The sequence below is a fragment of the Tetranychus urticae genome, chromosome 3 (genome assembly GCF_039701765.1).
Source record: "Tetranychus urticae isolate SD_2017Ah chromosome 3, NJAU_TeUrti_SD_1.0, whole genome shotgun sequence".
NCBI lineage: Eukaryota > Metazoa > Arthropoda > Arachnida > Trombidiformes > Tetranychidae > Tetranychus > Tetranychus urticae.
In genome coordinates, this window is record NC_142960.1 from 802,891 (window position 1) to 817,838 (window position 14,948).

The window sequence follows — 14,948 nt, forward strand, 5'->3', positions numbered from 1 at the left end:
GATCAATGTTCACAATCTTCTCATGGTAAAATTGTAAATTGAAGAGATAATTGAACGTATGTTTAGAGATAAATCACCGAGAAAAGAGGTTGAAATGATGGCAAATGAATTGACTAGTCTTGATCTCAATTGACCAGCTCCATTGGTTATCATCAAAACAAAGTAATGGTTATCTGTAAGTTTGGGTAAACTGGCAGCCGTTTGCGTATCCAATTCCAGGTGAATGGTCATGTTTTTGCTGTCCTTTCCAACCAATCGCTTAATTTTGTTAGTGGCAACATCCCACAATAATCTTCGTCTGTATATGGAACACTGAAGACTGTATTTAACACAAAACGTTTCCATGGCTTGTTCACTCACATTGTAAACCAATTGAACATTTTTGGTATCCAAAGGAATTGATTCATTAACAATCTTGTAGGTACCATTCAATTTTTGAAATAAATTCAACCGAAAATCTGTACCATTAAACAGCTGAGTCTTGACTTGGGTAATATCACGTTCAGCTTTGCTATATCCATACAATGTTGGAGCTCCTGTCCGGACAATCACCTGATAGTTTGAACCTTCAGTGACTAGACTTTTGTAAGCATCTTTATATGAAAACGTCCTGTAACATCCGTCAGATGAGCCGATATGAACTATAAAAAGTAAAACAAATTGGTGAAACAAATGCATGGTGTGACTAAAAGGAGACAAGACGAGGTCTAGGCGCAAATTGATCGTGTTTGGGTCAGCAATATACCAATATATACAAGTCATGACCATTGTTAAGCTGCTTATGACGTTTAAGTCCTTTCTAGAGACTTTATGGTCAACGGCCGTTTTGTATCCTAAGGACTTTAAAATTTGATGTTAGTGTAAAGGCAATGTATTTATTTATTGGTGCTTTCCGTTTATTTGAAGCATATTTTTACACAAAATCTAGTTTATTTTTACTTCATAAGTAAAATCACAACAAGGGGTTTTCAAAAAACAATGTTTCGTTGTTGATAAATAATCAATGACCCAAAGGTCCAGATACGCAAAACAACCAGAAATGACGGTCATTTAAGAGTTTTGGTTTACACCTCAAAATAATTTAAAAAAGATGAGTTGAAGAGGTAAGAGTGAAATAGGAGAGACTGAATCCACAGGTTGTAATGGTATAAAATACATGTTTACATCGTTGTTTTGATAAATGCAAACCTGACATGCATTGAGACTATTCAAATTGCGTTCATTTGTTTAGTTCAAAGTCAAGCTCACTTTACAATTGATTGCCATAAGGATGAAAAACTCATTAGGCCAATTAATTATTTAAAGACTCTACTATAACCAGTTAGCTTGTATTTTTGCTTAAATGATATCTTTGAAACCTCACAATTGTCAGAATATTATTGTAAGGACAGCTGTTGTTTACAAAATCTACTTGCCCAATAGATGGCGCAAACAAAATTTTTCATAATAACTGGATTAAGTAACTCGTAGGCTTAAATTTATGGACAAATTAGTATAACCTTAATTACTCCTAAAAGATAATTCTATTTGATAAAATCCATAGGAATTGATGCGAAAATATCAACATCCATGATACGAAAATTTGTAATGATTTGAATAATTGGTTCATCTGCAAATCATCATACACTCACAATTGTCAGTTCATTAAAAATCTGCTTGTCTCAACTTTTTCTTAACCTTTTCTTCTTCAACAAAGATAATTGTTTTAGCGTATAATCAAGCTAATTATCGCCAATCATTGACAAAAGAAACATCTCTTGACCCAAGTTTGTATCAAATTTTTGAGATCACTTGCATGCACTACTTAATCAATGAAATAGGAAATTGGTACGAAAATTTTCGGAATATTTTTTTGCCCATCTAATGAATTATATAAAATAAATAGTGATTGCTGATTCTGAGATGAAGTTATTAATAATAAACCATATCACAGAGAAGCTTAGTTTCTCCGCTATCAAATCATGTAACGATAACGTAAATAAACTAATTATTAAAAAAAACTTCAGCAGTTCAAAGCTTTTGTCCATAAATTTTAGCCTACAGGCTACTGTATTTATAAAATCTTTAAAAAGTGAGTCTGACCAGCATTGATAAATAAAAAACATGGCAAACTAATGAGAATAAAATAAATCAACAATGAGATTCTTGGACTATCTGTAAAGATGCCAATCAATATGCTCAGTTATCATCATGGTTCGCTTCCTTTCCGCTTGGTGCTGGGTAATCCCCATGGTTGAAGTTCAGCAGATCCAAAAAAGATAAAAATGAATGAGGTTACCACGTAAACAGCTGTTGAAGTGTAAAATGTTCGCGACCAACTTTCCAAGGAAATCTCTTTACTGTTCATTATTCCAGCATAAACAGGGGCTAAGATTCCGGCAACATTTGCTATACAATTGGTTATTCCCATGAGAGTTCCGGCATAATCAGGAGACATATCTACATGAGTTATATTGAAACCCGAATAAGTGAAGCCGTTTAATGCCATCGACAGGAAAAGAGCGGCAATTATCCAATGAATATCACACTTGGCTAAAACTAGACCAACAATACAAATCGCTGGCCCAATGAGCCCAATCGTGTTGGCAATTTTTCGTCCGGCATTAACACCAACAAAATTTGATTTGATAAGACAATCAAAGATAAAGCCAACAATCCAACCAGAAATTGCTTGTATTAAATAGGGCAACCCGGAAATCAGTCCATTCTGTGAAAACAAACAAACAAATTAGTCCATGATTGGACAATCAAACAAAATGAATCCCAAAGTAAGCAGTTAATCATTTCAAGATGAATCTGAATGATTGTGATTACAAAGTTCTAAGTACAAATTCAAGTTTATATGATTAGCGTTAAAAGACTAAATGGTTTAATGTAATCACAAATCATAATATAATTCAAATTGTGTATCAACGGATTCCAAGTAATCTCTGTTTCATGATAGTTGCTTTCAGTGCAGCCACATTCCTGTTTTATCAAAATAAAATAACATGGTACCTTTTTAATATCTAATCCAAGCACTGATTTTAAATAAATTGGAATTTCAAACAGTAAAGTATAAAAGCCCCAATTTTGACCAAAATGAGCCGCGACTAAGGCCCATACAGCTGGGGAAGTGAAAATGGCTGCCCAAGGAGTTTTTTGTTCCTAAAAAAGACAGAAAATAGCAAACGATTAGTTGATTGTAAAAATCAATATATAAATTTAGGACTTACTTTACGTATGTCTTCACTATTTTGGTCAATACCGATATAAAGAATCTCTTCTTCACTAATAAATGGATGAGTTAAAGGAGACTCGTATACTACTAAAATCCATAACACAACCCAAATCAACCCGATTACACCTATTATAAAATGCATAAAAAATTAGCTTACTTAATCTATGTTTATCTAATGTCATTTAAATTATTGCTTACCAAAGACATAAAAGGCTGAAGGCCAGCCAGCAAAACCGACAAGATAACCCGTCGCTACCATAGTAATTACAGTTCCTATTTGAGCTCCACTATATACAACGGCAGTCATGAGACTACGATCTGGTTTGGGAAACCAACGAGCACACATTGAGTGCATAGATGGGAAAAACATCCCCTGGAAAGAGATAAAAAACAGAATAGATTAGAGGTAAGAAAAAATAGACACCAATAAATGATTATCGAATGGGATTATTCGAGTATTAACCTCAGCCAGTCCAATTAAAACGCGACATGCGATAAATGCTTGGTAATGGAAACGAGCAGCAATTGGACAGAGTAGGGTTAAAACAGAAGCCAAAAATATGCTTGTGGCCAGTATTTTCTTGGATCCATAGCGTTCAGCCATTCGACCGGCCGGGATTTGGGTGATTACATATCCGAGGAAAAAGCTGCTCACGATGTAAGATTGAATTTGGGAATCCCAATCAAATTCACCAGCGACTTCATCCTAAGAAAATTGGAAAATTGACAATTTAATTTCAACTTAATTAAGTGTTTGATTTTTTCAATTCAAACCTGTGTTCCATTTTGCGTTGAATTACCAGTATATAAATCAATAATTAAAGGAACGCTACTGTTAGCTGATTTTGGAGCTTTACATTCACTTTTGACAGTCACATCAGATGAATTGGTTATATCTTTGGACATTGAGACGATGGCAACGCTCAGATTGACTCGAAGTGAGTACAAAATGTTGAGTCCAAGAAAAGCCATTACGAAGAAGATGTAACGAACTGGAAAGGTCCATTTTTTGTGCTCTGAATGGGAGGAAACAAAGAAAATGTACTAAATTAAACACATGGAACAATCTATACATACAATATACAATACAATACAAAAAATCAAAACATGAAATGTGTGAAAATTGTGACCAAACTAAAAGGATTCTAAGGAAAAATTTTATTCAAGTTGAAACTAGAACCAAGATCCTTTCATCTCAAGATGAATATTATTATTGTGACAAAATCAAAAGGATTTCAATTTTTAGATTTCTTATTCTGGAAATGGTTTCTTCATTAAGAATTCGTGTTTTAAATGTCGATTGATTATAACCTACTCAGTGGAAAAACTTGAGTCTTGATCAGTCATTTATGTGTCAAAATGATGCGGAACAGTTGTTAGGCATTTGACAACCAGTTGAATTTGTCAACCCAATTGATTGATATTCACAATGACTCTCAACTGATCAATTGGAATGAAACAATCGAAAAACTGTTAATTAAACTTACCTGGATTGGTCATTATATTGAATCAACGGTAAATCGACTGAAGAAAACTGTGTTGATTTGTAAGGTTAATGCACAAAATTGAAATCAATAGTAAATTATGTTTGTTGGATTTCATAGGAATTATTACAAGTTAAAAATTGAGTTTTATATTGAATTGTGACAATCAAGGTATTGGAGCATACATTGTGATTTAACTATTTTTTAAGCTCAATGATAAGTGAGCTGGAGGAGGCTGTTTGTTTGGATGATTAACTAATGAATGATGATAAACTAAACTATTTTGTTTGTGTAGCTTTATTTCACAGTATTTTTCCAGTTAATTTAATTGTTTGGCAATAAGGCAGTGATTGTTGTATTTTTGCTAATTACGAGGCAAATTTAATCTTTACTGTTTACAGTTTATTGTCTCTCATAATTTGCGAATCATTTAAAGCAGTCGATTTCATTTTGATAGTTGCAGGTTAAATAATTGTAGGACTTATAAGCTGTACTATCATCTTGATTGTTGACAAGAAAATTGTCGCTCAACAAATAAACACTTGTTAACAAGTTGTCTGACTTGGTTGATTGGACAGTTAAAAGCCAGTTAAATGTTTAACTGGTCATTGGAGGAATGGCCGGTTAAATAATTTACATGGACTACTTGTTCAAGATCTGAGTTTTGATAATCTGGCCAATCACCTTGTGACAATCTGATTGCTTTGTTTTAACCTTAACAAATAATTTTGTGTGTGACTGGGAAAAATACAGTTCGATCATAAAACTATTGGCAATCAAATTAATCGGTAAAATCAAAACGTAATCAAATCATTATCAACCAAATATTGTTCAAAGTATAGTAATTGTACGTCTATGAATGAATTTATCTATGAACCTTTGCTTTTCGGGTGAACATATGTTTGGTCGAGTATTAAATGATAAGATAATTTTTTGATTATTTAATTTCTTAATCAACTAGAGACAACTAAATTGTTAAATTAGGTTGATTAAAAAATGGGTTTAAAGGTTTTTAGGATCCAGTTGGGATTAGGTTACTGTTTGTAATTAGCAAACTAACCCTGAAACCCAGACTCCTTTTGTTTACCTTTTTATTACACTGGTTTTTAGTCTTAAGTCAAGCATATTGATAAATTGGTAACCAATTGGTTAAATTTTAATCTGGTGACAATTAAATTTAATAATTTTACTTACTTTCAGAATTTAACTGATTCAATCCAAGATTTCCATCATCTTCCGTTATCAAGAGTTTAGCACATTCATCGTCTGATAGTCGCTCAGTATTGCTGCTCCTCTTGAATATCATTGAATCATCAATCTAAAACTATTGATTTTCCTTTTTACACCTTTATCTTAATCACCTTTAGATGTCCAACTGTTGAAAGATGATCAATTTTGTTCACTAATAAACAGTTGACTGTCACTATTAAAACGTCACACTCATGTAAAAGTCAAACTGTTTCAATTGGCTGAAGCTAAAGGAAGATGAAACCTCAACCTGCTTCACGAATTGCTGATCAAACTGTTGCATTGTTTCATTTTCATTGACCTGCCACATAGTAAATTCAATTCTTATGCGGTCCCTCAACTAACTTGCATGCTTCATCTCTGTAAAAATTAAAAAGTAATCAACTAATTGGACGTGAATTGTCGCTACTCTTGACATTAGTGTTGTATTGTTCTTGTTCTCCAGCGCCAGGAACAATTGTTCTTTGTTCTGTTCCGTTGTTTTGTTCCGAAAAATCGGAACTAGGAACAACCTAGGAACAGAACAACCCAAAATCTAGAACAGAACAAAGAACAATTGTTCCTGGCAAAGAACAAAGGTGACGCAATAAAATGCTAAATGAGTGCCTAAAGTAACCCTTTAACACCAGAGGGATTCAAGTCAAACCCTATTTTGCCCAAAATCTGTTGATAAATTAAAATTTTCACCAAAATTGTTCTCAGTTTTAGTGTTTTGTTCCGCTAGGTTTTTTTTGTTCCGATTTGTACTGTTCTTGTTCTTGTTCTTGTTCTCGATTTTAAGAACTAGGAACAAAATTTTTTGTTCTTGTTCCGAAGAAATTGTTCTTCTGTTGTTCTTGTTCCTTGAAAATATTGGAACAATACAACACTACTTGACATTTTATAATCTTCAATCTTTCCAATCTTCATAAATTGTTGCAGTTTAAGATAGATGGATCCTGAACCAAATATTTTTACTAGTTCCGATGATTTTTATCTTAATCTCAAGTTAGGATATTCAATTTGAAGCCAAAGAAAAATTGTCAATTAGGATTTTAAAGATGAACATGAAAACATTTTTATTTACAAATATTTGGATAAATTTTGGATCGTTATCTAGTCATAATCCTGGCATATTAAATTCTGCAAATAATCAAAGTCCGTGTAAAAATAAAATGTACATTAAACTAATGGTTAACCACTCTCTGGTAAATACCGGCGTTTGTGTCTGTGTCCAGGTGTCCTGCCAATAATACGGCAACATGGATCGAAAAATTGTCTGATGTTAAAAAGCTCCATTACTCTGAAGCTAGCCTCTAAATTATGTCCTATTATCTGATCAAGCAGAGGTCTGACCTGCAAGGCTAATTCAGAATTTATAACTATTCTCCTTATTTGATTTAAAAAATTTCTATTTTCACTGTGTTGGCAATAGTATTCAGTACATTCCGTAGGGTGCGTCATGTTTCCAGTAAGTAACTGATAGCCCAGCCGAAAGACCCTTTCTATGCGAAATGGCTCAATGAAGGTGGAAAGACAAAACTCATCGCCATCACTGATAATTTGCGACACCGATTCCTTTGTGAAAGGCCAAGTATTTTCATAGCTATTGGATTGGTTTAAGAGGTGATTACTAATCACTAATTAGTCAAATTGAAATTTAAAAGTAAAAGCAATAACTTACTGATCAGGGTTTTCCATGTTCGTGAAATAGGAATTGTTTATTGGGTTGAAAATTCTCACAAAGGTTACAGATTCATTTGGTATTCCTGTGAATATTTCAAGCTTCAAACGATTAAATTGTAAATGAAATTACATGAAATACATAGAAATAAAAAAGTAACGGTCAATTGTCAAGTTACTTACTTGTCTAAACAGTTGTTGCTGTTGATATTCATGGGTTTTGTCTGACCAATCAATTACAATGGGATAATAATCTTCACCGGCTACTTTCACTTTAATAGTAATTCTATCAGGAGTGTCATTGTCTTCACTCATTTTGCACAAGATCTAACTGATTTGACTAACTGCATAGTGAATTAGTTAATGCCAAAGAGTAAAGTTTACCCTTTGGTTAATGGTTAATAAAACTCTGGTTGTTGGCTCAATGGTCCAAAAAGCGCGCTTTTTAAAAATATTAAAAAAAGCAAATTAATCAAGTTTAACTCAAGTGTTGATATTTCTGGCAATGGAAATAAATGTATGAAATTCATGGCTTTACCTCTTTAGTCAAATAGTTCATTTGGAGGAAAACAACTCAACCAACTGGGAATCTAATAAGCAACTTGAGATTGAGATTCACCTTTATAAGTTATAACAATATAAGATTGCATCGCTATCTAATTCGTATTATTGATTAACCATGATTTCCAAAGAGAACTGATAAAACAGCTAATGAAGTCTCTATATCAATGATCCTTTTCACTGTCTTTCTCTGTCTCTGTCTCTTTTCACTCACCTTATGATCTTGATTGCCCTGTTAGACATCAATGTTTCAAAATAACACCTCTTGACTTAAAAATGAACAAAAAATAACAAAGGCAATGAAAGACATAAGAAAAAGAATAATTGTTTAAGAGTTCAAGTGACTGTGAGTTCATTCTGGTTGAAGTAAAATAGAAAGATTAATAGAAGGAAAAGAAAGAAGATTGAAGACGGAAAAATTAAGAGATGGAAAGAGAGTTAATGAGAGAGGTAATTAGATAGTGAGAGAGAGCCTTTGATTAGTATTAACAATAAGTTCAGTAATTCCAATAAATGGTTGATTTTAAATCATTTAGCTTCAACAGTAAAGCCCTTAAAAATATCCAAAATGACTTTAATTACCGTGCAGCTGATCTATCAACGAGACATCTCTTCTGGGAAAATTATGAGAAGGTTCGCGTTGTTGGAAAAGGTAAGTTTTATTCAATAATTTAATCCAATTTACCAATAACACTTTCTAACCATCGATTGTCCCTTTAATGTCCAATTTTCCATTGTTAACACGCACTGAAATGCTCAACAAACCCATGTTAAAGTTAGTGTACATGTTAATAATTGACGGTCATCTGTTTCCACTTGAGTAATTCACAACTTACATTATTTATCTTGTGTATTCTTGATAGGTGCCTTTGGGACGGCCATTTTGTACCGACGTAGACTAGATGGTGACTTGGTGGTGATGAAGGAGGTCGATGTGACCTACATGAATGCCTCGGAACGTTTAATGGCCATTAATGAAGTTAAAGTTTTATCCATTCTGGATCATCCTAATATTGTCTCTTTTTACAACAACTACGAATGGGAAGGCAAATTGTTGATAGAGATGGAGTACTGTGAAGGTGGTACATTGGCCGAATTTTTATCCCTCTTGTCCAAGCCTCTTAAAGAGTTCGAGATACTCACTATTTTTAATCAAATTGTTTCTGGAATAACTTATATTCACGATCGTAATATACTTCATCGAGACCTGAAAACAGCCAATATATTCATGACCAAAGAAAAGATATTTAAAATTGGTGACTTTGGTATCTCCAAAATTTTGGGTACTCATAGAGAAGGCGCTTCAACTGTTGTTGGAACACCTCATTACATTAGTCCAGAAATGGTAAGTTATTGAATTTACATTTAATCTCTGAAACCTCACAAGTACTTAACTGTGTTTTTTTATCTTCACCTGATTTTAGTGCGAAGGCAAATCATATGACAAAAAGACTGATATCTGGGCTTTGGGTTGCATCCTTTATGAAATGGCTTGTCTTCATAAAACCTTTGAAGGAACCAATCTTTCAGCTTTGGTTAATAAGATCATTAAGGTAAACAATTTTTGAAGAGGTAACCTCGGTAATTGCAAAAATTTTGACAATTTTCGCTCAAGTTTTTCATTCTCATCTTTCTAGGGTAAATATGATCCCGTTAAGCGAATATATTCAGCTAGATTTCAAAAGCTAATTGGTGAAATGTTGCAACGAGATCCAACTTTGCGTCCTCATGCTCATGAAATACAAAATGATGTCTCTGAACTTTTAATCAAAGCTCGTCTCAATCGGTATGAAAGTGAAATATATTCAAATGAAATTTCAACTGGAGCCATGTTAGCTGCTGATCAATTGTACAGGTTTGTATTCATTTCAATGCTTCACAGTTTGATTTCCTACTAAAGATTTAACACCCAAACCTTTTTATCTTGAAGACTTTGAACACCTCATTAGTGCTAATGGTATGTGTAAACAATTAAAACCAAGGTTAATGTAAATCTGTTAGATAATGTAATTTGTTATCGTTAACAATCAAATTGGTAAAATTATAAAGTTAGCAATCTTAATCTTTCAAGCTTCATGGGATTAAGTTAATGGCTTTGAAAGAAGCAATATTCAGATTGAATTAAATCTGGTTACCGTAATTATTCAAATGGGAATCTATTAACAAATGCTCTCAATTTTACCTTTTAATCCATCCAACAGGTCAATCAAAGTCTGGCGATCATTAATATTTGAAGTGAACCTACGTGAGCCTAATCTTGCCTTAAATAAATTTGATTTACCCTTCAGTGAAAGGGTAACTCAGGTGAGTCTTTATAATAATTGAAAATTATTTCAAACATTTTTTTATTAATGATTTACTTTTTACGTTCATCTACAGTTTGCCCGCAGTTCAAATCATTTTCTTTCGTTGACTGACAATTCATCGATTTACGTTTGGGGTTATGGAGGTAAAGGTCAACTTGGCCTGGGTCGTTTATCCAAACCAACCAACGCAACGGGTCCAAACCCAGCTGATTGGGTTCCTAAAGCAGTGTTAGTTGATGAATTGTCGGGTAAATTTGTCACCAAATTGGTTGCTGGTGAAGGTTTCAGCATTTTCATTTGTAAAAATGGTTTAGTCATGTCTTGTGGATCAGCTGAATCATGTTGCCTTGGCTATGAGACGGAGGAAAATAGTTATACACCAAAAATAATCAACGAATTATTGGGTTATAATGTTCAGGATATCACTTCGGGTCCTCGACATGTCATGATTGTAACTGATGAAGGAAAAGCCATGGCTTGGGGAAGAAACATTGATGGACAATTGGGAATCGCTGAAGAATCAGTGACTGTTAAAACACCGACTCCAGTTAATTTTGCTGCCAATATTGTAATTAAAAGAGTCTTTACTGGACCTGATGCGACCATGTTTATTGATGATCGTGATGTTGTTTGGGCCTGTGGCTCCAATGAATACAATAAGCTTGGTATTCAGGAAAAATCTTTGATTAAAAAGATGAATTTTAGTCGCATTTTTGCTCCCAAAGTTGTTAAATGTATTAAAGATAAAGTTGAATCCATCAGTCTTAGTCACAAGAATACCTTAATCCTTCTTCAAAATGGTTCCCTTTTAGTTTTGGGACTCAACGAGACTGGAAGGATATCAAAAGGATCCAATATAGTCGCTGAAAAGATCAATTTATTACCTAAAATGTCTCAAAACTCAATAACAGTAAGCACATTCAATTTTATCTTAATTGGCCTTTTTTCTGATTTTTTTTATCCGTTTTTCTTTATTCAGAAAATTCAAGCTGGTAATGATTTCTTGTTAGCTCAAACTTTTGAAAATCAAGTTTACTTTTGGGGAATCAGAGAGGTTGAAGAAGAATCTAAATCATTACTTCAAAACCAAGAAGAAACATCTGAAATATCAGAAGTAATCAAAATAGGTAAATAAAACCAGTAAATTTTATCGACTTTATGTACAAATTTCTATACACATCGAAAAGAACTAAATTTATTTTGAAAAAGATTCACTTTCGTTGCATTCAAAAATTACAGAGTCATGATGAAAAGCATCAGAAATAGAAATGTCACCAAATTGTTCGTTGGTAGTATTTTCACAATTATCTTCATCATTAGTGTCCACGAAAAGTAGTCGGAACTTTCTCTGAATTCATGTAAATAGGGACAGGTGGAAAAGAGCATAATCCGTATTTTAAACTATTGAAGAAAAAACTTTGGCATTTTGATTACCTTGATCACCACTGTATAACTTTGTCTTTAGAGCCTGTGGAAAGTCTGGTGCTTCAACTGTACGAAAGGAAATTCAAGTTCCAACTTTGACCAATCTTAAACGTTCAACAGCATCTATTCATCATTTTCAAAGTTGATTTTATTATGGTTTTGTCTCTTAATATTGATTGTCTTTCTATTGCTTTTAAATTTCAATTTAGGTGAAACGAATGCTCCTCTTATGAATATTGTGGAAAAAATTGGACCTGATTATCCGATTTTGTTGGTTCGAGATCCTAAAGTTGTAATTGAACAAAGTAAACATTTAACATTAATTTCATCAAATAGAAACTCAATTAGGCGCGATTATATACTTAAACCTCAACCCATTCTGACTCTTTATGCATCTCATGTATACTTGAGATTTGGAGAAGCAGTTTCGTTATCGAGTATCCACTGTTTTCCCGATGACCGAGTTTATATTATAATTGATACAACAATTCCTTCACCAAATGCAAATAAAAACAATGAACCTAAAAGACAACGAAGTAGAGCAATCGGAACTTCAGTATTACCTGTTCTTAAAGAAGAGATGTCATTATCCATGGTCAATACTCGTAATCTATCATCAACTGATGGGGTAAATAGCAAATTTTGTCATTTCAAACATTTCAAACATTACTAATTGCTTTCATCCTCTAGATCCCTGAATGGATTAAACTGGAAGCTGAAAGATGGGAAAAGGAATCAGATGCTAGTAAAAGGATTGAAGCAAGTCGCACATTCCCGTTAAGCGCTCGAGATCTTGAATACAGAAATATTTTCCAATTTTATCAAGAACAAATTGAAAATCTTAATAATCAATTGTTGGAATGTCAGCAAAAGAATAATGCTTATCAAAATCAAGTTAGTGAATTAGAGGAACAATTGGCCAAATTGAGAAGAGAGCAACGAAAAGCAGCAGCTAACTTTTGTAATATCATTTGACCTGAAACTGGACCCTTTTGGCACATAAGCATACAAATTAATATTTGGAGCTGATTCTTCAGCTGTTGACAAAAATCTTATGCAAGTACAGACAATCAATGTTTGGATGAACGGAAATTAATCTATCTGAAACATGGGAATATGTTTTATTCATCGCTCCGCATACCAGCAAGAATCATTTATCGTTCAAAATAAGTTGTAAAACAATATTTTTGAAAAGCTTGATTTACGCTTATAATTAATAACCTGGATAAATGTAATATAAACATTAAGTTTGACCCTTTTAAGTCTCCAGATTTTGGTCACTAATACTCTAGATGTAAGCGTAACGTTTACTTAGCAAATCCATCCTGATTTTAAATATTTGACCATTTTCACAGATACTTAACGATAAAAAGGAAAGCATTATTTTTCATTTCCATCATATGCTTTCCAAACGCACAAAGAAATCAAAATTGTTATAGTGTACAAAAACATTTTATTTGCTATTAATATTTCAAACGATGTCATCAAAGTTCCTGGTGATTTTTTTCAATCCAAGAAAAGAAACCTGTTATTAAACAGAAATTAAAACAAAATTCAAAAATTATGCGAGTCTTACACTTGTACTTACCAGGTTCAGGAGTCAAAGGCTTTCAGTTTGCAGCTCCAAATGGGAATGCATCGAATGACAACAATCAAAAGGGAAATATTTTTTTGTATTCAATAGAGAGAGAGAGCAATTAAGGTTTTAAGTTTATTAAAAACAAGAGCGAAATCTAGATAACTTTATCCACTTTCATAGCAATTCAGAATGTTGATTTTAAACTGTTAGGAGGTTAATGAAGTTCTTTATGATAAGTATTAGTATTAGTGTCAGTAAAGACATGATAAATTCACAGTAAATCACTAGAAATTATTCAATCATCTATTCAGACAAATCAGCAATACAGTAATTTTCGATTGGTCTTTTCAATCGAAAATTACTGTAATCAGGGAGAGGAGATGCCAAAACAGATACTCTGACAACCAGAATCAGCTCAATCGAAGAGTAAAGGAAGAAGAGTGTGCAATTCAATGGTGAATCTCACCGAAAATACTGAAGATGATAAGTTGAATTTTCGCCAAAATACTCTCTGATGCGGGTGAATGAATGGACTGGTAGAAGATGAGTTGTGTCAATTGATGATATGCAGTTTGAACATGATGATTTCTTTTTTTGATGCGTTTGATGATGTATCCAGCAATGTATGAAATGACATGACGATCAGGGGAATTATTGGTGATTCTATGGTCATTTAAAGCACTGAAATCTTCTGTGGGATCATCTTCAGCGGTGAAAGTAGGATCAAGGTGCAAGGCTGTCAGCTTCGGGCACTGGTAGAAGGGAGCTTTTATTTGAGGACGGAGATAATTAGCTAAATCCGTCCATTTTATGATTTCCTCAGCATTTTCTAATCTTAACGACAAGGGTTTAGTTAGCCAGTGATTCCTTATCAATTTGAAAATGTGAGGGATATCATAAAGAAAAGCTATTTTATTGCCAGCGAATTCAAATGAAGGAGAATTGATTGATGTTCCCAACATGCGAGCTAGTGCTCATTTCCCCAAATATCCATCACAAACCGTTGAAACAACACGGAATCCTGCTTTGAGTGAGACTTATAAATTCTCCTCGACAAGCTTTTTAAGGATTTCTGCGGTGTAACCGCAACGAGGTAAGAAATAATATGAGTCTATTTTTTCCATCCACTATCCAATCCTCTCAATCCGAAAACTAAAACTTAATTGGCAAATGCTTTTGTGCGACCATGCTTTCCCATATCAACATAGCCACAGATTATATCAGTGTATCTCAATTCTGGAGTGATCTCAGTTTCATCGTAGCTTAACACACAGAAGGTATCTTGCTCGTCCAGAGTTGCTGCGGCTCTTTTTAGAATGTCTTGTGTTGTGTCGGTGATACCTGGATGCGTTGAAAGATGATGATTATGACGATCTATGGTGCGGATGGATGGTAATGCGAAATGAGAACGATACATTTCGCAAGCTTGGCGATTTTTTGAATAAAGTTTGCTGGCGATGAGT

General features: G+C 33.5%; 3 protein-coding genes and 1 long non-coding RNA gene across 5 annotated transcripts; 1 reads left to right on the top strand and 3 right to left on the bottom strand.

Moving 5' to 3' along the window:
- Nucleotides 1-1,965: 1,965 nt before the first annotated feature.
- Nucleotides 1,966-6,220, bottom strand: LOC107369096 (putative inorganic phosphate cotransporter). Of its 2 annotated transcripts, none has more exons than XM_015937009.3 (7): nt 5,899-6,220; nt 3,995-4,236; nt 3,684-3,926; nt 3,419-3,593; nt 3,216-3,346; nt 2,998-3,147; nt 1,966-2,707 (listed from the first exon to the last, which is right to left on the bottom strand). In XM_015937009.3, the coding sequence occupies exons 1-7, from the start codon at nt 6,008-6,010 to the stop codon at nt 2,189-2,191; spliced, it is 1,572 nt and encodes a 523-aa protein (XP_015792495.2). In that variant the 5' UTR covers nt 6,011-6,220; the 3' UTR covers nt 1,966-2,188. The 2 variants fall into 2 exon arrangements, with proteins under 2 accessions (XP_015792495.2, XP_015792496.2); XM_015937010.3 differs by having other exon boundaries at nt 4,708-6,220.
- Nucleotides 6,221-6,984: 764 nt separating this feature from the next.
- LOC107369097 (uncharacterized) lies at nt 6,985-7,977 on the bottom strand. Its single transcript, XM_015937012.3, has 3 exons — nt 7,798-7,977; nt 7,616-7,716; nt 6,985-7,537 (listed from the first exon to the last, which is right to left on the bottom strand). The coding sequence occupies exons 1-3, from the start codon at nt 7,927-7,929 to the stop codon at nt 7,126-7,128; spliced, it is 645 nt and encodes a 214-aa protein (XP_015792498.1). The 5' UTR covers nt 7,930-7,977; the 3' UTR covers nt 6,985-7,125.
- A 368-nt stretch (nt 7,978-8,345) lies between these two features.
- LOC107369095 (serine/threonine-protein kinase Nek8) lies at nt 8,346-13,470 on the top strand. The gene is made up of 9 exons (XM_015937008.3): nt 8,346-8,827; nt 9,039-9,520; nt 9,600-9,728; nt 9,813-10,030; nt 10,377-10,479; nt 10,555-11,391; nt 11,461-11,608; nt 12,116-12,534; nt 12,597-13,470. The coding sequence occupies exons 1-9, from the start codon at nt 8,689-8,691 to the stop codon at nt 12,879-12,881; spliced, it is 2,760 nt and encodes a 919-aa protein (XP_015792494.2). The 5' UTR covers nt 8,346-8,688; the 3' UTR covers nt 12,882-13,470.
- Nucleotides 13,337-13,597, bottom strand: LOC107369099 (uncharacterized). The gene is made up of 2 exons (XR_001570254.3): nt 13,495-13,597; nt 13,337-13,431 (listed from the first exon to the last, which is right to left on the bottom strand). It is a non-coding gene; the product is annotated as an uncharacterized LOC107369099 (long non-coding RNA).
- Between the last annotated feature and the right edge of the window lie 1,351 nt (nt 13,598-14,948).